The 23,842-nt window shown below is 35.2% G+C and overlaps 3 protein-coding genes across 3 annotated transcripts; 1 reads left to right on the top strand and 2 right to left on the bottom strand.

The window, feature by feature from the left end:
• Positions 1-4,737: 4,737 nt before the first annotated feature.
• LOC131841641 (uncharacterized) lies at positions 4,738-6,086 on the bottom strand. Its single transcript, XM_059189965.1, has 2 exons — positions 5,585-6,086; positions 4,738-4,993 (listed from the first exon to the last, which is right to left on the bottom strand). The coding sequence occupies exons 1-2, from the start codon at positions 5,869-5,871 to the stop codon at positions 4,738-4,740; spliced, it is 543 nt and encodes a 180-aa protein (XP_059045948.1). The 5' UTR covers positions 5,872-6,086.
• Positions 6,087-6,778: 692 nt separating this feature from the next.
• On the bottom strand, positions 6,779-10,376 carry LOC131841640 (uncharacterized). Its single transcript, XM_059189964.1, has 4 exons — positions 10,196-10,376; positions 8,929-9,130; positions 7,647-7,737; positions 6,779-6,850 (listed from the first exon to the last, which is right to left on the bottom strand). Exons 1-4 carry the CDS (start codon positions 10,209-10,211, stop codon positions 6,806-6,808), a joined length of 354 nt encoding a protein of 117 aa, XP_059045947.1. The 5' UTR covers positions 10,212-10,376; the 3' UTR covers positions 6,779-6,805.
• An 857-nt stretch (positions 10,377-11,233) lies between these two features.
• Positions 11,234-22,678, top strand: LOC131841635 (2-methoxy-6-polyprenyl-1,4-benzoquinol methylase, mitochondrial-like). The gene is made up of 7 exons (XM_059189961.1): positions 11,234-11,423; positions 11,834-11,983; positions 13,452-13,578; positions 14,633-14,768; positions 16,243-16,331; positions 16,915-17,026; positions 22,548-22,678. The coding sequence occupies exons 1-7, from the start codon at positions 11,252-11,254 to the stop codon at positions 22,647-22,649; spliced, it is 888 nt and encodes a 295-aa protein (XP_059045944.1). The 5' UTR covers positions 11,234-11,251; the 3' UTR covers positions 22,650-22,678.
• The last annotated feature ends 1,164 nt before the right edge of the window (positions 22,679-23,842 follow it).

The following is a 23,842-nucleotide window of genomic DNA, read 5'->3' as shown; positions in this document are numbered from 1 at the left end:
TATTGTAAAGCTACTGCGTATATGCGTCTGTCTTTACCTATTTGAATTAGTACAGTAACCTAGTGCACTTGCATCCGTATGGACTTCAGTCCGTAAATGGTCAAAGATAAGCAACGCGGATTGACTAGCCAAAATAGAGATGATCTCATTTTTCTAGTTTCTATTCTTTCCCCCGTTAAAATTTCAAGAGACGATTTGGGTGTATTACGGGATATACCGCCTAAGATAGCTAACTAGTATCACCAAATGCTATCCACTAAATACTGTACAAACCGTGTCAGCTCTCCTTACATCTTATTGTTTGCATTTGATCAGTTCATGAACATGAACGAGGACTGCTTGTAGAGACTTTCCTACTCTAACACCGCTTTAATCTTATTTACTTAATCACCCGATTGATTGCGTATTTAATATTTTGATTTTAATGATTTAGTACTAATTCGCAGTTTGTATTCACACATTTGAACTTAAAATGTAGAGTTACCACAAGGGTTCAAAAGAGCAACAGACTTAGTCTTCCTCATTCGTTCCTTATACGATAAGATAGTTCACGCGGAAGATTCAAAAATAAGTATTACTTGATGAATGAATGAAGTGCTCAAATTGAAATTTGTTTGAACGAAGAATCCATCATTTCTATTTGTATAGGCTCGGCCTGACCTGACTCTTACAAATAGTTCCAGTCTCCTAGGATACACAACCTCAGGAGTGAGGTAATTACACTTAGCGGAAATTAATTGTAAACCTGGATTTTCACACGCATGCTTAATTTATAACCGTAAAATAATTTATATGGTCGATTCGGTAATTAACCGTCGTACCTACATAACGCTACTTCGTTAACAAGTAGTCTAATGTGTATCTCTATACGGTATTGACCATAGCTGTGACTGAACCACTAAAAAGTATTCAAAATGTTTATTCATTAAGACTACAAATTTTCTTTTTCATCACCACGATACGGTGTATTTATCAATTGAAGTCTCGCTATCGATTCACTACGCGCTATATCATTTTCAAAGAGCGGTTTCTAAAAATACGCTAAAAATCGTTATTTCGTATACGCAATGTCTTTTCAATATTAAAAATATCATTACCAATGAGTACTGACGTCTTTAAGATAATCACAAGGTACTTAGAAGTTACTTCTTGTGAGATGTTATGAATTTTGCAGGTAAAGTAAGTAAATCAGACCTTACAACACGAAAACGATCATTTGATTTAAAAGAAGTTGAACTACTATCGTACTAAACATTTGTGGGTATAATCAGACCGCATATCCATTTCGTCTAAACAGCATAATATGTGCATCTTACAACACGAAAACGATCATTTTGATTTAAAAGTTGTTGAACCACTATCGTACTAAACATCTGTGGGTACCCGCATATTACGGCGCGATAATTTCGTCGCGATGTGCATTATCACTAGTCCAAGTCACGGCGAAAACTTGCGTTAGCCTAATTCAGATTATTTCTTTGTAAAGTAAGCGTATTCAGTATGACCTATCTTCTTACAAAACGCATATACGATTTTGTCCGTAGGTTATTTTTCAAAAGAACTAAATTTACTTCTATACTACTCGACTATATTGCAACGATAACACCGTATTTGAGAATCTACTTCTATACTACGTAGTTTGCTATGATATATGACCAAGTATGATCATCACTAGCCCACTCACGTTACTACGCGCTTGCTTCACCTTTTAACGACAAAACTGACACGTCTGTCGGTTCACTGAATGACCACGATCTACTTCATCGCAACTATTCGTCAATGTTGCGCATACTTATAAGTATGAAATATAAAAATGGAAAGATCTCACCAGATTCATGACATTAAGCGTCGATAAGACGTTTCGTAATGTCTGTTGAGGTAGCAACCGATCGCGCCACCGCACCAGGTGCACTCGGTTGGCGCCTGGCTGGCGCGCCGACTGTCTGCGCGGGCGGCGACAGCGCGGCCGGGGCCGGTGCCGGCGCAGGCACGTCGTCAGCATCTACGTCGGCAGCTATATGCGAACCCCTGTTTCGCTGAGCTACCCGCACGTTGTTCCAGCGACACCAATTGTTGAGACTTGCGTCCATTAACGCTCCTAGTTCACCTATATTTGATAGGTGGAGAACGGAGACGCGTGCTCTCGTAACGATGGGCGTTTTCTACTCGACATGTAATCAATCCTTAGTCAAAAATGTTATTCGCGACCAAAAATGGCCTCGAATCCCACTTCTGATGTTAGGAGTATCCTCTAAATTTAATTAAATAAAAGAAACTGATAACAAATCGTATAATTAATTTTAACAAAATCAGTAAAAGAATTTAAAAAGCAAACACGGTATGATACGGAGATTCGTTCGAGAGCACGTCTGTCGACCAAAAGAGGCCGCACACCGGGTTTCGCAACCTTTTATAGACGCGCCGCACGACGGTGGCGCCACCACAGGAAGTTACACCTAACAATATATATATATTATACTTTGTTACCTTATTTCCACTCACGTGCCGCCTACTTTATTTTTATTTATACTCTTTTTCATAAGGTTGTCTGGAAGAGATTGTGTTAGGGATAAGACAGCCTTCTGTACCTTCTTCTTTCTTTAATGTATTGTTATATATTATTTTCTTTTTATGTATCTACTTTTAATATTGGTGCAATAAAGAATTATAAATAAAATAAATAATATGTCGTTGAGTATTGTAATCTAGATATTATTTTTATAAATTTAATGTGTTTAGAAGGGTAACCCCCAAGTATAGGCTAGATCTTTCGAAAATGTAATCATACTAAATTTATATTTTTATCTACCTATTTAGATAACGACATGCCTACTTATATATAATATATAATCTATACATCTATACATATAAATAAAATTGGAGTGTCTGTTTGTAATATTGAAATAACCGTTTTTTTCTACATGTATATGAATATATATACGGTACATACACCAAAATAGCATTTTTTACAAATTTTGTCTGTCTGTCTGTTCGTTCCGGCTAATCTCTGAAATAGCTGTACCGATTTTGACGGGACTTTTATTGGCAGGTAACTGATGATATAAAGAGTAACTTAGGCTACTTTTATTTTAGAAAAATAAAATAATTACACAAGCTTTAGCTAGCTTAACTTGGGTCTAGATGGCGCTGTGGGAATTGTCCTGAGATTATTATTATTATTATTTTAGGTCATATACTTAGGTATAAATGAAACTACTGTATGTTCTTTTACATTTTATTACCTTAATAAACCTAGTTCTTAATACAATAAATAGAACGTTCTAAATAAAACAAATAGCACCGAGTTTATATCTAACTAACTTCGTCCGCGTAAAATGACGATACTTCCATATAACCTTTCAACCCTTGTTTTACATTAAAAAGCCTATGTCCTTTGTTAGGGTCTAGACTATGTGTGTACCAAATTTCATTTAAATCGCTTCAGTGGTTTCGGCGTGAAAGCGAGACAGACAGACAGAATTACTTTCGCATTTATAATATTAGTAAGAATTGCTAAGTGCAATACATAACTGACTTGCAAGTAGAAATATATGGTTATTTTATATTTATAACTGTTAAAGTAACAATTATATATATTCCTTCAGAACTTGTATACCTATTAACCGCTTTAAAACCACTTCAAAGTTGTTTTGAACAACATCACAGTTAACTGCCTCACGTAATGATTAATAATCATATTTTACACACCTTTTTAATTAATTACATCTTGATAGAGAGTGATGTGGACCGACTTTGAGTTGTTATTGCATGCTAATTATAATCCATATTGCTTCTTTTTATGTTCAATTTGTCTACCTCTTTCCTTGTAAATTGTGTACACCCTTTTTGGCCACGATCTCAACGCATTGTCGATTACTTCTTGAGGAAGTTGTTTCCAATCTCTTTTTATCGCTCTTTTCAGGCTTGCCATGTCACTCACTTTCATCTTACCTGCTCTTGTTTTTAACCATGACCAGATTGTGTAGTCCATCGGAGCCGCATCGGGAGAGTTCGGCGTCCATTCCTCATGCTTGATATAGTTGAGTTTACCACGCATCCATGTCTTAGTCATATTCTAAACATGCGATGGTGCAGAATCCTGATGGAAAACGAAATCACCATTTGGATATAGTCTAGGTGCATCATATCTCAGAAATTTCTTTAGTATATTTTTGATGTAATATTCAGAGTTGATTTTAGCTCCAGATTCTACAAGATATATGTTTGTCTTGCCAGCATGTGAGATCCATACCATAAACCCCATTGCGTGTTGTTTTCTGCGAATTTTCATTTCGATTTCAGGATTCCTTTTGTCTCTCGAAACATACTGAATACTTGCTCCACGATCACAGTCACTCATATATGTCCAAGCTTCGTCAGTTTGTGATGACATGTTGCCATTGATTCTTGTTTAATTTCTTATATAGCTTCAGTAATCTTGTAAAAAACATTCAACCATGCCAACAACAATTCGTGAGAGATTCGTGTTGGCGGCATCGTTGTTTTGACTATGTTTTTGCTTTTTTCTACTAGAGGGAGAAATATCCTTTCCAATATTACCTGATTTGTGACTCTGAGTTCAAAAATCGCAAATTTACAACATGTTAAAGTCGGTCCACATCGCTCTCTATCAACCTGTATTTATGACTTTAATACTATTACTAAGCTGCCATTCGGCTACCATCGGCTACGGTCGGCTACCACCGGCTTCGGTCGGCTACCATCGGCTATCGTCGGCTACGGTCGGGTGTAGTCCTTGTATATGAGTATTGCGTCGTGGTCCGTACCCACAGCGCGGTGAGCACGCAGCACGCGCTCGAGCGGCGCCGCACACACGCGCCCCCGCCCCCCTCGAAGCCCTCCCCCTTCCCCGCGCCCCCCTCCCCCAACCTCTCGTCCGCCCCTTGCGGGGTCGCAGTAGTAGGCGCGAGTACCTCGTAGCCCGCACAGGACCACGTAGTGGCCTCGGTACCTGCGACCTCCCAAGCACCACCTACGTTCAAATACCTTGTTTATATAGTTACTCACAATATCTATGTCAGAACTATTGTATAGTGTCATTTTGTGTGTGTAAAGTTTGCATTAAGTTATGCATGCTGTGTCTACATCTAGAAGGAGTAGTTCTAAAGATTTAAGCATACATAGGGACGGACAGACAGCGACAGTAACTTCGTTTTATACTATGTAATGATATGATATACAGTTAACTTAAGCAAGGATAAAACACTGTTTTATCTACTAGACGTCCCGGCAAACGTTGTTTTGCCTTAAAATAAAAAAAAAATGTTGGGGTGGTCTACGGGTAGTCCATTTAGGGCGATGAAAATTAGATATTGGCCGATTCTCAGACCTACTCAATACGCTCACAAAATTTCATGAGAATCGTTCAAGCTGTTTCGGAGGAGTATGGGAACGAAAATTGTGACACGAGAATTTTATATATAAGATATATGAAATTTCAGATCTACATTACTCCAAGAAATAGCAAACTTAAAAAAGGTTCACTTGGCTGAAATTCTGCCTCATGTGGTACACCGTAACGCACTTACATCATAATATAATATAATGACAACCAGAACTTTACCTAAAGTCGAGTCTGAATTTGTTATAGTAGCATAGATCACAGGAGAGCAGGCTGGCGTCTATGAGCAGTATGAGGGGTCCCCGCCGCAGCTGGGCGGCCAGCTCGTGCGGCGCCAGCCCCCCGCGCCGCTCCCTCACGTCCAGGCCTGCGCCCCCTGCCCCGGCAAACCTACTCTGCACGCGCCGCCGATCCTGAGGGTATACCACACAATCTAACATGGTTGTTCCCCTACATCCGATGTAGATACATCGTTGCATGCTGCTACACCGACCACGGCACCCCATCATCCTGCCTTCACTACGCCATCAAGGAACAGGACATTGTCGATTACATATGGACCAGGAGTAACCTGACATTGAGTGACGCAGCTGGAGTCAAGCCACAACGCGAGTTTCAAGGCGTTTATGGTCCGAGTCACCAACATGCTGCCCACCTTCATGAAGGAGAATTACTGGCCGAAGACGGTGGTACATCAGCGCTATCGTGGCAGATTGCCGTCGTCACTGCCATGACCATAAAGACATTTTCAATATATAATATTTATTCATATGTATGTTAGTCTATAAGGTATTTATACTATGGGACTAGTAGCCTGATATAAATAAACACATAAAAATAAAAATAAAATTTTTTGTTCTGTTTATTTTTTTTGGATCTTTGTACACAAAATGTGACAATGACATCGTACCAGTAATAATAAATTTAAAAAAAACTTTTTTTTTTATTTTATTAATACTAAAAACTTTTTTTATTAATAAAATAAAAAAAACTTTTTTTTTTATTTCATTAATAATGGGATTGGCAAGACCTAGGATGTAGGGCGCTTACCCAGAAGAAATCTATTCACCATAGACTTGAATAATCCGGGGTTGTATTTCTCCAGGAACACAAAAGCTGGAAGTGTGTTCCACTCTTTGGCAGTGCGTATTAGAAAGGACGATGCAAACCGCTCAGTGCGAATGTGCGGAATTTCCACGACGTACGGATGAAGTCCAAGTGTTCGTCGTGTAGTTTGGTGGTAAAAAGGAGAAGGCAAGATCAATTTATGCAGGTCCTGTGCACACTTGCCAAAGTGTATCCTATAAAACACCGACAGACTGGCCACTTTGCGTCGATGTTCTAGCGTCTGAACTCGCCCCATTGGCTTTGCGGCGAGATATTGCATCTCTGTGCATTTTCCACCGCATATATCACGGGGAGTGTTCTGAGGAATTGTTCGGATTAATACCAACTGCTGAGTTTCACCACCGTACCACCCGCCAGAAACTGAAATACCATCCTGATCATCTGGACGAATGGCGGTCCTCCACAGTACGGTTTTCTAGAAATTTCTGCCACGCACAACCACATTGTGGAATCACCTTCCAGCAATGGTATTTCCGAACCGATACGATATTGAAACCTTCAAGAAAAGAGCTTATTCCTTTTTAAAAGGCCGACAACGTACTTGCAATTCCCCTGGTGTTGCGGGTGCTCATGGGCGGCGGTAATCACTTACCATCAGGTGAGTCGCATGCTCGTTTGTCCCTTGTGTTATAAAAAAAAAACCTTCTAACAATGTGATGCCAGCCAGAATAACTTGGCTGCATCGGAAGCTGGACTTGCCAATATTTCATGGAATATACATACCTATGTTGCACAAATTGCAAGCGAAAATTGCGAAAGATATTTTTTTTTCGGACTATTCTAATGCTGGTCATAGCTGGTCTTTGCAGAACGATAGAGGGCCAGTGTAGATGGCACTCCAGACTAAAGAAAGGACTTATGGAGCGGCTGAAGGCCAACTCCCGCCTGTCGGATACGACTTTAGTCTGAGGGAAACTATTATCATCAGATAGGTCTTCAGCTTGTTTGCCGTTAGTCCACATAGCTAACAATCCTCTTTTACACTAAATGTTAAGTAAAAACGGGTAGGAATTGAACTTAAACTAAAAAAAATAAAAATGGACTCAGTAGTCTATGATAGTCCTTAAACTAAAAAAATAAAAATGGTCTACTGAGTGTCTATGATAATTGATAATGTCCAGTTTAGGTATACCTATAGGGCACAATATTGACTTACCATTTTGATAATTTTATCGTAATATTCATATGTTTGATATGCCTCGTTGACACCAATCGTACTCGTGTACATAACGTGAGGTATTTCAAATCTGCAATTTAATATACATTTAGGATTTTAAACTTGGCGGTATTCATACCGCATGGAAACGAAAGAGTGAATGGGTGGAAACGAAAGGGTAATGTATGAAAACGAAAGAGTGAATGGATGGAAACGAAAGAGTAACTGAATGAAAACGAAAGAGTGAATGGATGGAAACGAAAGAGTAACTGAATGAAAACGAAAGAGTGAATGGATGGAAACGAAAGAGTGAATGGATGGAAACGAAAGAGTGAATGGATGGAAACGAAAGAGTAACTGAATGAAAACGAAAGAGTGAATGGATGGAAATGAAAGAGTGAATGGATGGAAACGAAACAGCAACTAATTGAAAACGAAAGAGTGAATGGGTGGAAACGAAAGGGTAATGTATGAAAACGAAAGAGTGAATGGATGGAAACGAAAGAGTAACTGAATAAAAACGAAAGAGTGAATGGAAGGAAACGAAAAAGTGAATGGATGGAAACGAAAGAATAACTGAATGAAAACGAAAGAGTGAATGGATGGAAACGAAAGAGTGAATGGATGGAAACGAAAGAGTAACTGAATGAAAACGAAAGAGTGAATGGATGGAAACGAAGGAGTGAATGTATGAATAAGGAATGATTAAGAAAAGGCGATGGGCATCACTCTCTTCCTCATAGACTGCCATATAGTTAGGCCGTTACATCCTTGTAGTAAATGTTTTTTTAAATTTTAAATAAAAGGAGTCCTTGATTATCCTGTTATTTGCGAATTCTCACTCCCACATACATTTTACATTATGCACCGTGTTTATAACCAGTCAACTAGGGGGAAAGGGGATTGTTAGTAATGTGGACTCATGACCTAGACCTCACGACCGCAAGACCACCGGTCTAGCGGTCTAGCACACCGCTTTACGACCGATCGTCGCGGGTTCGATTCCTCGCACGGTGCAAACATGTATTCATGAGTATGATTGTTTGTATCAGTCTGGGTGTTGTTGTATCAGTTATCTAGTACCCATAACACAAGCTTTACCTAGCTTAACTTGAATCTAGATGGCGCTGTGTGAATTGTCCTTAGATTATTATTATTATTGTTATGACCCCATTACTAGCAATGTCCTATGTCAGGTTGACCTCCAAAACTTGACAGAACTTTAATTTGATTGTATATGGTGTATAAAACATTGTTAGTTAAATTTAACTAAACATCTCACCTTTTTAGTAAGTAGCACAAATCTATAGTCCATGTGCACTGACCGAAACCTTCCTCGTGACAGATGTCATTGAAATTCTGTAGCATATATTCCTGTTGCTGTGGATCAAGCAACATGAGGACGCATGTGACTCCACAGTCCCAATTGTACCGTTGTTTGTAATGTGTAACATTGTGGAATATGTCAGTGTCTCCTTTTATTTCTGTTTAAAAATATACTCAATGAAACGTTAACATTACATCAGAGATACAAAGTTTAAAAAGATTATTGCACAGGATTCATTGTATTTGGTTCACTGGATGGCATGACAATTAATATTTTAATACTTGTTGTATGGTTTTGTAATTTTTTATTGCTCTTGCCTTCTGCTACACATACCCAGTTTGTTACGAAATATATTTTTATTTATTTTATTTAACTTTAATGCACACAATACAATATATCATACAGTACATTTGGTGGAATTAACACCATGCGGTATTTTCTACCAGGCAACCATAGGTGGTGCTGAGAATAATTGTTGGCGGTGCAAATACAAATAGAATACAAAAAAAAAACAATATACTGTTGTACATTCATATATGCGCCATTAATTACCATCATTGGCTGCACCGACTGGCTGCTGGGGTCCACACAATAAATTTCTTGGATCATAAATGTGCCTAGACATAATTTCCAAACTAATAAAAACTGTATCAATTCCTTCCAGAATCATCTATGTCCATTACTATTACTTTTGCAGATAATGGTACTAAATATGGTTAAAGTAAAAGTAACTACCTCGTTTAAAACACTTATATCATTGGCATGATATGGGTCAGCTAACCCGCGCAATTTTGTCTGCATCACACTTACTTGACATTTAAGTTTATATTTCGCCCACTTGATATAATATGTTTTTAAACTTTAGAAATAGAAATAAATAGAAATAATCTTTATTCAAATAAACTCATTACAAGCACTTTTGAATAGTCATATTTTGATTCTACCACTCATTCGGAATGCAGATTCATCACAAGAAGAATGAGCAAGAAACTTGTGTGTTGCTCTTTTTAACTTTAGCCTATGTTATTCTAATGTACAAGCTATATTACTGTAGTTTCATCAAAATCCGTTCAGTAGTTTTTGCGTGAAAGAGTAACAATCTCACATACCATTACTTAATCATTCTCAATTACTTATGGTATAGCTATAAAGATTGTTTATTTCGCTAAAATATATTTTTTTCCTATACTATATAAGACAGGACGATTATGCCTACACTTACCCTCTACTTCAGTCATATTAACTCATATTTAAGGGAAAAATATACAAAATATGCAATTTTTAACTTAGTATCTATTACAACTTAGGAAAAATACATTTCTGTTTCGTGTTACTTATTTTCAAGTATTATTTAAAGTATCTAAAAATACTAAATATTTTTGATCTAATGTTTTGACTTTTGGTTGTTATTGACATGATTGATAACAAACAGGTAGGATCAGTCACATTGATAACACTGACAATTCGTTCCGTTTCAGAATATTTTATTTATTTGTTTCTATAGTATCATAAAAATTTTACAAAAAGCTACGACAAATAATAAAATTTATGTACTCTATAACTATGTAATATTTAATTTTGCGTGTAAGAAATATTATTTCATACAAGTTCAATTATTCATTCCAGTTCTTCAATTATATGAATAATTTCTGCATGAAATGGAAACAAAATAGGGAATGACAGCTGTACGTTTTGTTGTCGCTTTTTGTAATTTTCATGAAAATCGTCGAAAACCTAATCTGTGGAAACAGTGTTATAAACGAAGTATATACATTATGTTTCTTAATATATTTAATATATAAGACTATATATAAATCTGTGTATAATAAACTTGAAAATACTGTTATTAAAAATAAATAATGAACTATTTTTTCTGTCAAACATTACTTATATGTTATAGTTAGCAACAACTAAACGGAACCTAAAAAAATTGTTTTTTTTTTTAATAATATAACCTAATATTATTAAAAAAAATTATTGCATACATAAAAATTAATAAATATAATTTTATCATTCTGAAGTGTAAATAATATAGTCTTAGAATTAATATGCAATACATGTTTAGACTGTGATTATTATTATAACACTTAACTATTCTTAAGTTCATTCACGAATTAACTTATTTATTATATATAAATACTGACTATATTTGCCAAAAACTCACTGAGTAAAAATTGTTATTTTTACTTGAAGTATAAAATTAAATATGCTGAACTTTTAAACAGTGTTCCACCACTAATTTTCATTCTAGATCCGAACGTTTAACCTTTATTATACAATGTTCAGAAGTGTATTAATAAAATCAAGAAATGCTAAAAAGCTTTTCTCGTGTGAACTACGTGCTGTCAACAGTAGAAGTAATCACACAGAGACTGCAACTGGTGACAAAGAAAATAAACAAACCCACTTTGGTTTCGAAACTGTAGATGAAGGAGAGAAATGGAAAAAAGGTTAGTTTCTACACAATAATATTCTTATAGTAACTATATATTTGTAGTTTAATATCATCATAATCGCAGCCCGGAAGATGTTCACTGCTGGTCATAGATCTCCCCCAAAGATGTTCACGACTATCGGTCCTGCGCTGCTCGCATGCAATACCTTGTGAATGTCATTTTGAGCTAACTGACCTGACCTCATGCTCATCTTATCCTCCACTGATGCCCCGCTAGTGTAAACTGTTAGCGCAGGAAAAACACCATTCCATTATCATCTATTAAATAAAAAAACTATTTTCATTAATGTAACTGTTTGTATGAGTCTGGGTGTTCTATGTATATTATGTATGTATTGATAAAAAAAATAGACAAATATTTCTGTTGTTTAGTACACATAGTATAAATATATTATAATTTTACAGTGCATGAAGTATTTGAAAATGTAGCTGACAAATATGATCTCATGAATGATGTGATGTCTTTTGGTATCCATCGACTTTGGAAGGACATCTTCATCCAACGGTTGGCACCCACGCCTGGCACGAGACTGCTGGACATGGCTGGAGGCACTGGTAAGTATTCGATTTGCTGTTGTTAAGCTGGAATACTATCTATTTATTCATTACTCATTTGTTATATGCACAACAATTCCGTACACAAAAAAATCTGCAGATTTTGTCAAACTGAAGAGGAAACGCCACTGCATATCCTATGTGGTTATAACCCAGTCATGCATAAACATATCTCCTTTGGAATAATTGTCAATAAAAAAAATATTCTTTTGTTGCCATTCCATAGGACTAAGGGACCATTCAAGTAGTATGTAAGTGATATAGAAGGCCGGGGGGTCTTTGCTTTGCTTATTTTGCATGACAGGAGAGTCTAGATGATGATTACGTTGTTAGCAGTTATTTACTTTTTTATACAAATGGCAACCCTCACATTGTCTTTGCTAAAAAAACAATACATTAATTAAAAAATGTTTACATAAGCATGGGGGTTTTTTTTAGTGGATGATAATGGAATGGTACACCCGCCTGCGCTAACGGTTTACGCTGGCGGGGCACCAGTGGAGGATGATAAGATGAACATGAGGTCAGGTCAGTTAGCACATCGTGATAAATTCACCGGGAATTTATCACGATGGTTTCCAGGGGGAACCGCGTGGAGGTCAACCTGACGTGGTACATTGCTAGAAATGGGTTAATTAGTCCACATTACTAACAATCCCATTACCCCCAAGCATGGGGGAAGGGATAAGAGCTTTGGTTACTTTTGTTCGTTTGTGCTCTAATCACTATGACTGATTTTTACTTATTAATTGTTTAACCAGTTGGTTATATATTCAATATTTTTTCTATTTGAGTATTTAATTGAATTAGTGCTAATTGATGGTTTGTATTCACACACTTAAACTTAAAAATGTAAAGTAATAATAAAATTATTTAAAAGAGCAACATGCAAGTTTCTTGCTCGTTCTTCTTGTGATGAGACAGCTTTCCGAACGAGCGGTAGATTAAAAAATGTAATGACTATTCAAAAGTGCTTCAATGTAAGTTTATTTGAATAAATGATTTTCTATTCTTCTATTCTATTCTATTCTTTGTTGACAAGGGGGATTGGAGGGTAAATAATAATTTATTTTGTAATACTGATATGGGCTGACTGACCTGACCTCATGCTCGTCTTATGATCCTCCACTGGCACCCCGCCGGCGTGAACCATTAGCTCAGACGAGCACCATTATTTCACATAAAAAAAATAATTTTAGGATATGAGCTGACCCGAGCATCCTCGTCTACATTTAATTTCCTCACCTTTTGAAATATTTTTCATTGCAGCTCCGCTCCTATTAACCGTAGCGTAATGTTATATAGCTTAAAGCCTTCCTCGACAAATGGACTATCCAACAGAAAAAGAATTTTTCAATTCGAATCAGTAGTTCCTGAGATTAGCGCGTTCAAACAAACTCTTCAGCTTTATAATATTAGTATAGAAGTATAGATAAGTAGAGTCAATTGGTGATATATTTATTTGCAGGTGACATAACCTTCAGGTACATAAACTACCTGAAAAACCTCGGCGAGGCGGGCGGCCGTCGCAGCGCCGTCACTGTCTGCGACATCAACCAGCACATGCTGGACGTCGGCCAACTCAGAGCACAGAAGTAATACATTAGGATATGTGAAACTTTTACTAACGACACCTGAATTGCAAGGGTTTACTTGAAATGTTTCTTGTTGACGAATTATTAAATAAAATTAGCCAAATTAGGCAAAACTTAATGGAAAACAATATTTCACAAACGGCGGTTTAGCACATCACTTTACTGCCGATGATCGGGTCGATTCCTCGCACGGCACAAACGTTTGTATTCATGAATATGATTGTTTGTGTCGGTCTGGGTGTTTTGTATGTATTTACGAAAAAATATCTAAGTAATAATAATAATATTATATTTATTCATTTTTATACAATGTCACTAATTTATATTTATATAAGTATTTATATCAGTTGTCTACTTATAACATAAGTGGGACTAAATGGTGTTTGTTTATTTAGGTTCAGTAGGCGTTACAATAAATATCAGGAGCGTAGCTACCGTCGTATCAGTTATATATAAAATTCTCAATAATTAACTTCTAAATTTTTTTTTATTTAACAAATGACAAAATTTAAAAAAAGCATATTCTTTTTACCCCGCATAAGCTATAATAATCAGTTTGCCGAAAAAAGTTTGTATTTAAATATACAACGAGAATGTATATTTAGGTTGAATTGTTTGTAAAAATTATTAAAATTACGATGAATTTATAATAAATACTTTTAGTTTTATGCAATCTTTTTTTCTTTTGTGAGAAATCTTTACCCTTCGTAAGGGCCCCCAAACAAATTTTAATACGGGGCACCGCCAGGGCACACTCCGCTTCTGACGTAACCATCAGTATATTGTGAATTACATTTTAAATTAAACACCTAAATATCTTAATTGATTTTCTTATCGTTTATATAATTAGTATATTATCTTATATATAAAATTCTCGTGTCACAGTTTTTGTTCCCATACTCCTCCGAAACGGCTTGACCGATTCTCATGAAATTTTGTGAGCGTATTGAGGTCTGAGAATCGGCCAACATCTATTTTTCATCCCCCTAAATGTTATGACAGCTAGTATACTATATATAAAAAGCACGTTACGTAAATATTCACTTATCTTCAGGCAAGGGTATACCAAAGACAATGCAGTGGATATAGAATGGGTGTGCGAAAACGCTGAGCAACTGTCTCTCCCGGATGACTCATACACTGCATACACCATCGCATTTGGCATCAGAAACTGTACACACGTCGATAAGGTAAGAATTCAGGTATCAAAATAATTACGTACAAAACCAGCTCTTCCCGCGGTTTCTACCCTGAAAACAGGGTGTGTTATTCTTTTGTTTAATCTTTATTTTATTTTCATTCATTTCCATTCAGTGTTCGATGCCCCCCCCCCCCCCCCCCCAATTCAGACGGGGATCGAAATTTATTCATGGGAAAATATGTTTTTATGATTAAAAATCTCTAAACTTTCACCCTTATACCATTTATTCATTCTTAACTTAAGAGCAACGCTCTTGTCGATGGAGCACTTGCCACTTTCTACGATCTTCCATCACGACACGACTCCAATTCTGTCTTCAATTTGTTTAACTTTACCTTTATACCTATTTAAACACGGACTTTCAGACAAAGAGAAGTTTTTTTTTTAAATACAACCAATCATACAAAGATGACATATTACGTTTTGTTACATCGTTTACTTATGCGCTTACATTGCGTTTTGTTACATTAGAAACTTAATTAGATTTAAGTTTAAGTAAGTCAGTACCATCCACCCCTATTTTTAATAGCAATATTAATTATACATGGCAAATCAACATTTGCCGTGGCAGCTAGCTCTTCTTACTAATATTATAAACACGAAATTTTTATGAGTAAGGATGGATGAATAATTTTGATGAAACTTTACAGTAATATAACTTATACATCAGAATAAAACATAGGCTGTAATTTAAATAGATAGAATGTAAATTGAGTATGTGTAATGAATTTGCACGGGTCAGCTAGATTTATATATATTTTTTTATTTTAAACTAGCTACCCACCCTGGAGTCGCTCGGGTGTACATGTATTATACATATAAACCTTCCTCTTGAAACACACATCTATTAAAAAACGCTTCAAAATCCGTTGCGTAGTTTTAAAGATTTAAGTATACATAGGGACAGACAGACAGCGACAGCGACTTTGTTTTATACTTACTATAAGGTTTTACAATAAAATACCAGAGTCTGTTATAAATCTGCCAGAAAAAAGATTTAAATGTCAAATAAAACACTTCCTTTGCAAAAAAGCTTACTATAAAATTGAAGAATTCGTTAACGATAATAATGTTTTTCTAGAAAATTTTTAAATACATAGCACTGACAATATTATCTGATTACACTAATAACGAGTGCGTAGCGATTTCTATGTTGATTGTCGCATGCCTCTTACTTGTTATACTGTAATTATTTATGTAAAAAAAAACATCTATTAAAAAGAGCAACACACAAGTTTCTTGCTCATTCTTCTTGTGATGAATCTGCATTCCGAATGAGTGGTAGAATCAAAATATGACTATTCAAAAGTGCTTGTAATGAGTTTATTTGAATAAAGATTATTTCTATTTCTATTTCTATTTCTACTATGTAATGATATCGCCTATTGTTTTCAGTGGGGGCTGGGGGGTGCAGCCCAAAAAGCCCTTAGGTAGATCCGCCCCTGTAATTATGTACTGTGTAGGTTCTGGAGGAGGCATACAGGGTGCTCGCGCCCGGCGGCCGGTTTATGTGCTTGGAGTTCAGTCACATACCCAACGACGCAGTGCAATGGTAACTATCACTAGGGATTATGTAACGCTGTTACGAATTCTAATTCCATTTCTATAAAAAAATGTATAGTCTGAGGGCACCGCTAGGGGTTCGAAACTCAGCTCAGACTGTCGTAATTGGGATCCCCGTTGAATTGACCGACTGGTCTGCTCTAATCACTATGACTTATTTTCTTTTATTAATTGTTTAACCAGTTGTTGTATATTGAATGTTTTTTCTATTTTATTATTTCATTGAATTAGTGCTAATCGGTGGTTTGTATTCACACACTTAAACTTAAATTGTAAGTAAGAATAAATTATTTTAAAGAGCAACACACAAGTTTCTTGCTTGTTCTTCTTGTGATGAGACAGCATACCGAATGAGCGGTAGATTAAAAAAAATGTTATGACTATTCAAAAGTGCTTCAATGTACGTTTATTTGAATAAATGATTTTCTATTCTATTCTATTGGACGGGGGTTGAATCGATCGGACAGACAGCGACAGCGACTTTGTTTTATACTATGTAATGATGATCAAGGGACGAGTTACATATAGCGACAGAATACAGGTTTGATTCTATAAAATAACGTTTATCGCAGGGTATATGATCGGTACTCGTTCCAGCTGATACCTGTGCTGGGTCAGCTGATAGCCGGCCAGTGGAAACCTTACCAGTATCTAGTTGAGAGCATCAGACAGTTTCCAAATCAGGTAAAGTTTTTAATACTAGACTGTTGTATGATTCTTTTTGAGCCTACGTGGAGTTAAATTACCTTCTACTTCACTTAGAACAGGGGTGGCCAACAGGTCGATCAAGTTCAGTAGATCGTGGCAAAAAATATAAATACGTAGCATAATACTGCACAACGTAATTAAATAAGTTAAATACACATCATACATATAATTCACCAGTAGCATCTATACTAGGCCGAGCCTGTATCATACATACTACCTTCTTCCAGCGACAAAATTAAAAATTTGCAATTGCGTGGGTAGATTTAAATTCCAACTTATACAAAATATGAACGAATATATAAAATTATATTTTAATTAGTATTCTCAGTCAAATATGATAAATTTTTGCTATGATAATTATTTAATTCCTGCATGTGAAGTATGTCAAAGTCAATGTCAATGTCAATGTGTGATGTTGATTAATCTATTAATGTTACTTTCTCTCTTGTTAATTATCTGTCATTGTGTAAGTTTATAAGCTTCCTAATAAATATTAAATATAAAATATAGACTGCATATTATTATAAAATATCATATAAAACATGGCGCAGTGGTATTTACTGTAAGTCTAAACAGTGTATTTCGGCTATAACTATATCAAATCTGAAGCTGACCACGGATTAAAATTTCAAACAACATGGAGCGTAGCTGGGTGAAATTGCCCCCAAACTTCGACATTCGAGCTCAATCTGCAGCAACTGAATGGAGAGCTTGGAAAAGCATGTTTATAGATTATCTAGTGGCTGTCGGTAGTGACAAGGCTACAGACCAAATTAAATTATCTCTGCTGAGGAACATGATGGGTCCTGAGTCGACGAAAATCATATTATCGTTTAAGTTATCAAAGGAAGATAGTGAAAACTACAATAAAGTGTTACAAGAAATTGAGAATTATGTCAAGCCTAAATCTAACGACGTTTTTGAAAGGTACAAGTTTAATGAAAGAAAACAATTGGAAGGTGAAAATTTTGAAAGTTTTTACACTAATTTAAGGTTACTGATTGTAAATTGTAATTATATAGAGTCTATAGAGGATGATTTACTAAGAGATCGTATCGTTCAAGGCATTTTCGATAAACAATTACAAGAAAGTTTGCTCCGAGTCGAGAACTTGACGTTGGACAAAGCTACAAGTAGATGCAGAGCAGCAGAAGCTAGCCGTTCTCAAGTAATGGAAATGAATCCAACCTGTATTGAAGTAGATAGAGTAAAGAGTTATGGAAATAAAAGAACTGAGAAGAAGTTTCAAAGAAATATAAATAATAAATTTGATTGTCGTCGTTGTAAAAGTCAGCATGGTCCGAGAGAGTGTCCTGCATATGGGAAAAAATGTGCAAAATGTGGTATATTAAATCACTTCGCAGTGAGCTGTAAAGTGAAGAAAATAAGTGAAGCTGTGTGTAATAAATCAAATTCATCAAATGAAGAGTTATTTTGTGGAGTAGTGTTGTCAAATATAAAAAAGAATAGAAGTGAGTGGGAAGAAAATATACAAATAGAGGACAAAATTTTTAAGTGCAAGCTAGACACAGGAGCGGATGTGAGTATTCTGCCAAAGAGTGTATTTGATAAATTAAATTACAAGTTAAATTGTAAAATTCAGAAGACAGAGTTAACAGTACAATCTTTTACTGGAGAAAATATTAAGCCAATAGGCATTGTAAATCTTAAATGCAAGTATAAAAATAAAATATGTAATGAGAATTTTGTCATAGCTGAAGCAAGTAACATACTTTTAGGGTTGCCGGCATGTGTCTCATTAAATTTGGTGAAACGAATTCATAGTGTTCAGGTGACAAATAATGATAAAGATAAATTTGTAAATAATAATATAGTAGTTTTTGAAGGAATAGGAAGGTTGCCAGGAAAAGTTGAAATTCCTACCAGAGCTACAGAAGAATATATTTGTCATCCTTCTCCGAGATTACCATCTTGTTTGCTTGAACCTTTAAAAGCAGAACTAAATAGATTAGTAGAGAGAAAATCAATTGTTAAAGTTAATAATATTAGTGAAAATGCATATATAAACAGAATGGTAATAGTAGAGAAGCCAAATCGTAAAGTTAGGTTATGTCTCGATCCATTAGACTTAAATAAAATTATTGTAAAAAAACCTAAATGTTTACCCACATTGGAGGATTTAAGTTTTAAATTACAGGGTAAGAAGTTTTTCTCTGTTTTAGACTTAACTGAAGGCTTTCATCATCTAAGTTTGTCTGAGGAGTCATCTTGGAAGTGTTGTTTTGCTACACCTTATGGAGTTTATAGATATCTTGTGTTACCATATGGTTTAATGAATGCACCAGAATTATTTCAGGATGTACTTGAAAGTCATTTTTCAGAAGTGTCAAATGTTATTATTTGGGCTGATGATATTTTAGTAATGGGAAACACTGAAAAAGAGCATGATTTAGCATTGCAGAGTGTAATCCAGAAAGCAAAGAAATTAGGTATTGTTTTCAATAAAAATAAATTTCAATATAAACAAAGAGAGGTTAAATATGTAGGCCAAGTTTTTAATGAATATGGAATGTCACTTGATCAGGATAGAGTTGAGTCATTAGTTAATTTAAAAGAACCAAGTAATAGAGATGAGTTGAGACAAATATTAGGATCTTTCAATTATGTACGAAGGTATGTGCCTGACATGGCAAATATAATGGCACCACTTTTCAATTTATTAAAGAAAAATTCTGAGTTTACATGGTTACCTGCTCATAGTCTTACTTTTACTGAGCTGAAAAGAAAAATATGTTCAGCACCATCTTTGACACCTTTTGACCCCAAAAAGAAAATTATTTTACAATGTGATGCAAGTAAAAGTGGATTAGGTTGTTGTCTATTTCAGAATAATGAACAAAATATACTAAAGTTAGTAGCATGTGCATCTAGATCTATGAATGATTCAGAGCTTAATTATAGTCAGACAGAAAAAGAATTATTATCAATATGTTTTGGTATAAAAAAGTTTCATAGATATGTTTATGGTTGCAATGTTGATGTTCAAACAGATCACAAACCAATTGTATCAATTATGTCAAAACCAGTTTGTAAAATAGGATCTCCTCGTTTGAAACGCTTAAGATTGAAATTATTTACATATAATTTGAATGTATATTATGTACCAGGAAAGTTATTACATTTCGCTGACATGTTATCAAGAAATTGTCTAAGTATTACAGAAAATGATAATCAAATGTCACAAATAGTACACTCTGTTACTGTACACTTGCCTATGTCAAAAGAAAGAAAACAAGATTTTCAAAATAAAACAAAAGCTGATGTAACATTAAGTTTATTAAATAAATATTATATTAATGGATGGCCAGAGATGAATAAAATTACTGAATTGTGTAAAGAGTATTATAAGTTAAAAAATGATATCTATTTTGAAGACGGCATTGCTTTCCTTGAAAATAAAATAATTGTACCTAAATCATTGAGAAGTTATGTATTAAATATAATTCATGAAGGTCATGCTGGAATCTGTAAGTGTATAAAAAAAGCTAGGCAATTATTTTATTGGCCAGGTCTTACAAATGATATTAAGGATTTTGTAATGAAATGTAGGACTTGTGAAAAGTTTAGTGATTCTAATAAAAGTGATAATTTGTTACTTCACAAGATTCCAAACAGAAGATATGCTAAAATAGGTACTGATATATTAGATTTTTGTGGAAAATACTTTTTAGTTGTAGTTGATTATTTTTCACATTGGCTTGAAGTATTGCCATTATCTGACAAAACTTCTTCATCTGTTATAAATGCATTCCAGGAAGTTTTCATGCGATTTGGTTACCCTGAAGAAGTTATTGCAGATAATAACCCTTTTAATTCTTTTGAATGTTTAAAATATTTTAAAAGTAAAGATATAAGTTTAATAACTAGCAGTCCACATTACCCAAAGAGTAATGGTATGGCTGAAAAGGCAGTACATATAAGCAAAAAGATTCTATGTAAAGCTAAGGAGGATAAAGTTGATTATAGAGAATATGTCCTAAGTTATAATAATACACCATTGTCCACATTGCATGTTTCTCCGTCTCAAATTCTAAACAGTCGTAGAGTCCGTACATTGTTACCTATGAATGAAAAATTATTAAATCCGAAGGTTGAGGAAAATATACATAAGTTGCTACTTCTAAAACAGTCAGTGTTGCAAAAGGAAAAGTTTGTTAAGAAAAAGGAAATGGAATATAAAATAGGAGATAAGGTAGTTCATAAGACTGATAAAGACAAATTTTGGAGAAAAGGTATTATTGTGGGAAAATGTAAAGAACCTAGATCTTATTGGATACAAAAGGAGGGAGAAGATAGGAAAATAAGAAGGAATATTAAACATATAAAGAAATCTTTTTCAGATTGTAAAAGTGCAAATAAACTCAATCCTTTTTTATCTAATTATAATGAAGATTTTGATCAGGAATCTGATATAAATCTAAATGTTCCCATTTCACCTAGACCTGTAATAACCTGTAGGAATCAAGTACCACTAAGTGTAACTACTAGATATGGTAGAACTACTAAGCCTAGAAGGGTGTTAGATCTGTAAGCTAAAGGGGAAGGTGAAGTATGTCAAAGTCAATGTCAATGTCAATGTGTGATGTTGATTAATCTATTAATGTTACTTTCTCTCTTGTTAATTATCTGTCATTGTGTAAGTTTATAAGCTTCCTAATAAATATTAAATATAAAATATAGACTGCATATTATTATAAAATATCATATAAAACAGCATGTATGCCGGAGGACGTCATTTAATAAGAAGTCTTGCTCTCAATGGACTGCAGACTCTCATTGCCATTTGCCAACCAATCCGATTATAGTAGACATACTGATCGCGGATAACCCAGAAAAAAAAAATAGTTTAAATAAAAGTAAATTTCACTAAATTTCAAACAAACAGTACAAATATAGCTTGTTGATAACAATAAGAATTATTTCAATATGCCAAAGATGAAAGATAAACAGTTTAGCACATCGCTTTACTCACGATGGTTGCGGGTTCGATTTCTCGATTTTAGCTTTTTTTATAATAATAATATCTCAGGACAATTCACACAGCGCCATCTAGTCCCAAGTTAAGCAGAGCTTGTGTTATGGGTACTCGACAACTGACATAAATACATGGATACATTTTTTTTTTCTATATAAATACATATTATACATAGAAAACACCCAGACCGATACTATCATACTCATGAATAAAAATGTTTGTACCGTGCGAGGAATCGAACCCACGACCATCGGATAGTAAAGCGGTGTGCTAAACCACCACCGAGGCTGTCAACATTGTATGTGAACGTTTATGGGAGCGTCTGAAGGCAACTGTTTTTAATTAAATTTAATTCTGAATAATATTTTTTTTATCTTTATCAGTTTACTTATATAGCTTGTCCAGTACTGATAACACAAACTCTGCTTAGCTTGGGACCATATCATTGAATACAATAAGTTTTATTTGATTCATTGAAAACTCCAAATTTTATGTTCGCAGGAAAAATTCAAGTCTATGATCGAGGATGCTGGATTTAGACAAGTCACATATGAAAATCTTACATTGGGAACTTGCGCTATCCATTCAGGGTTTAAAATATAATATTTATTGTTATAAAGGCAGGTATACACAGTGCAACATGTATTTTCCCTCCGATCGACCCCCGACCAATACTAACGGACCCCGGAGGTTCGAAGCCCAGGGGTGGCCTCAGACTAGTCATATTATTGTAGTTTTATAAAAATCTATTCAGTGATCGATTCCCCGCCCGAATCAAACTGGGATCGAAATTACGACCGTCTGAGCCGAGGTTCGAACCCCAGCGGTGTCCTCAGACTAAAGTCGTATCCGCTAGACGGGAATTGGCCTTTAGCCGCTCCATAAGTCCTTCCTTTGGTTTGGAGTGCCATCTGCACTCGCCCCCTATCGTCCGGTGAAGCTGTAAAGGCCAGCTGCGGCCAACAGCATTAGAGTAGTTCGATAACAAACGCAATATACTCTATGAATACTATATTTGAGTTCACTTAGGTTTTAATACGTTTACTTCCATCAGAAATATATAAAAAGGCAGTTGCATTGTGTGTACATGTCTTAAATTAGTTGATAGGGTATAAAATAAACAACATTATGTCCAAAAAGAATTTATTTAGTCCATCAAACTGTAAGTTTTTGGAATGTAATCCAGTACCTAAATACATTTCCAGCCATTACAACTATGATACAGTCGACGCTCGGCCGATTATATGGTACAATTTGTGATCCGTCTGTTTATCAATATAATATAATATATACCTCGCACTCGCTCACATTCACACAATTTGGGAATAACAAACTACGTCAAATAAACCTGGCATTCGTTCCACGCTCGTCTCGCGCCGGCCTCTCGCTCGCACCTCTCGAATTAAGCGGAGAAAATGCATGCTAATTATTATATGACATAAATGTTAGGTGTCACACTAATGAGCGAAGCTTAATTATACTCGTCAGTTCTAACCGTCGCTCACCTACGTCTAGAAAATAAAACGCAGACATCGAGAAGCAAATAAAGTGTGAGTTAGGGATATCCAAACAAACAATGACGCTTTACACGGTGACAGTTCACTGGCTGCCGAGGTCTCGCCGCCGCAGTGGGCCCACTTTTTCGACTCGGTTTTTCAAAAAGCGATTAACTTAATCTGCCAATTAACGCTTGTTAACCTCATGCAGAGCTATTATATAAACTTTGCGTTCTATACATGAAAAACAATTATTTTTGTCCTATCCAAATATTAGTTTTAAGAATAAATATATCTATA

Source organism: Achroia grisella, unplaced genomic scaffold (genome assembly GCF_030625045.1).
Source record: "Achroia grisella isolate CSIRO2021 unplaced genomic scaffold, CSIRO_AGI_Agris_v1 utg1866, whole genome shotgun sequence".
NCBI lineage: Eukaryota > Metazoa > Arthropoda > Insecta > Lepidoptera > Pyralidae > Achroia > Achroia grisella.
Note: the sequence above shows the minus strand (reverse complement) of the source record. Positions and strands in the feature narration are given on the sequence as shown.

Excerpts from the sequence above, each read along its gene's own strand:
- LOC131841640 (XM_059189964.1), bottom strand. Across the intron at positions 7,738-8,928 it reads TTGTGCTACTTACTAAAAAG|ATTTGAAATACCTCACGTTA; the intron begins GTGAGATGTTTA and ends ATTAAATTGCAG. Across the intron at positions 6,851-7,646 it reads ACGATAAAATTATCAAAATG|TTTCTGGCGGGTGGTACGGT; the intron begins GTAAGTCAATAT and ends ATGGTATTTCAG.
- LOC131841641 (XM_059189965.1), bottom strand. The coding sequence starts at position 5,871 with ATGATGGGGTGCCGTGGTCGGTGTAGCAGCATGCAACGATGTATCTAC. Across the intron at positions 4,994-5,584 it reads AAATTCAGACTCGACTTTAG|GTGGTGCTTGGGAGGTCGCA; the intron begins GTAAAGTTCTGG and ends ATTTGAACGTAG.
- LOC131841635 (XM_059189961.1), top strand. The coding sequence starts at position 11,252 with ATGTTCAGAAGTGTATTAATAAAATCAAGAAATGCTAAAAAGCTTTTC. Across the intron at positions 13,579-14,632 it reads GGCCAACTCAGAGCACAGAA|GCAAGGGTATACCAAAGACA; the intron begins GTAATACATTAG and ends ACTTATCTTCAG. Across the intron at positions 16,332-16,914 it reads CCCAACGACGCAGTGCAATG|GGTATATGATCGGTACTCGT; the intron begins GTAACTATCACT and ends CGTTTATCGCAG.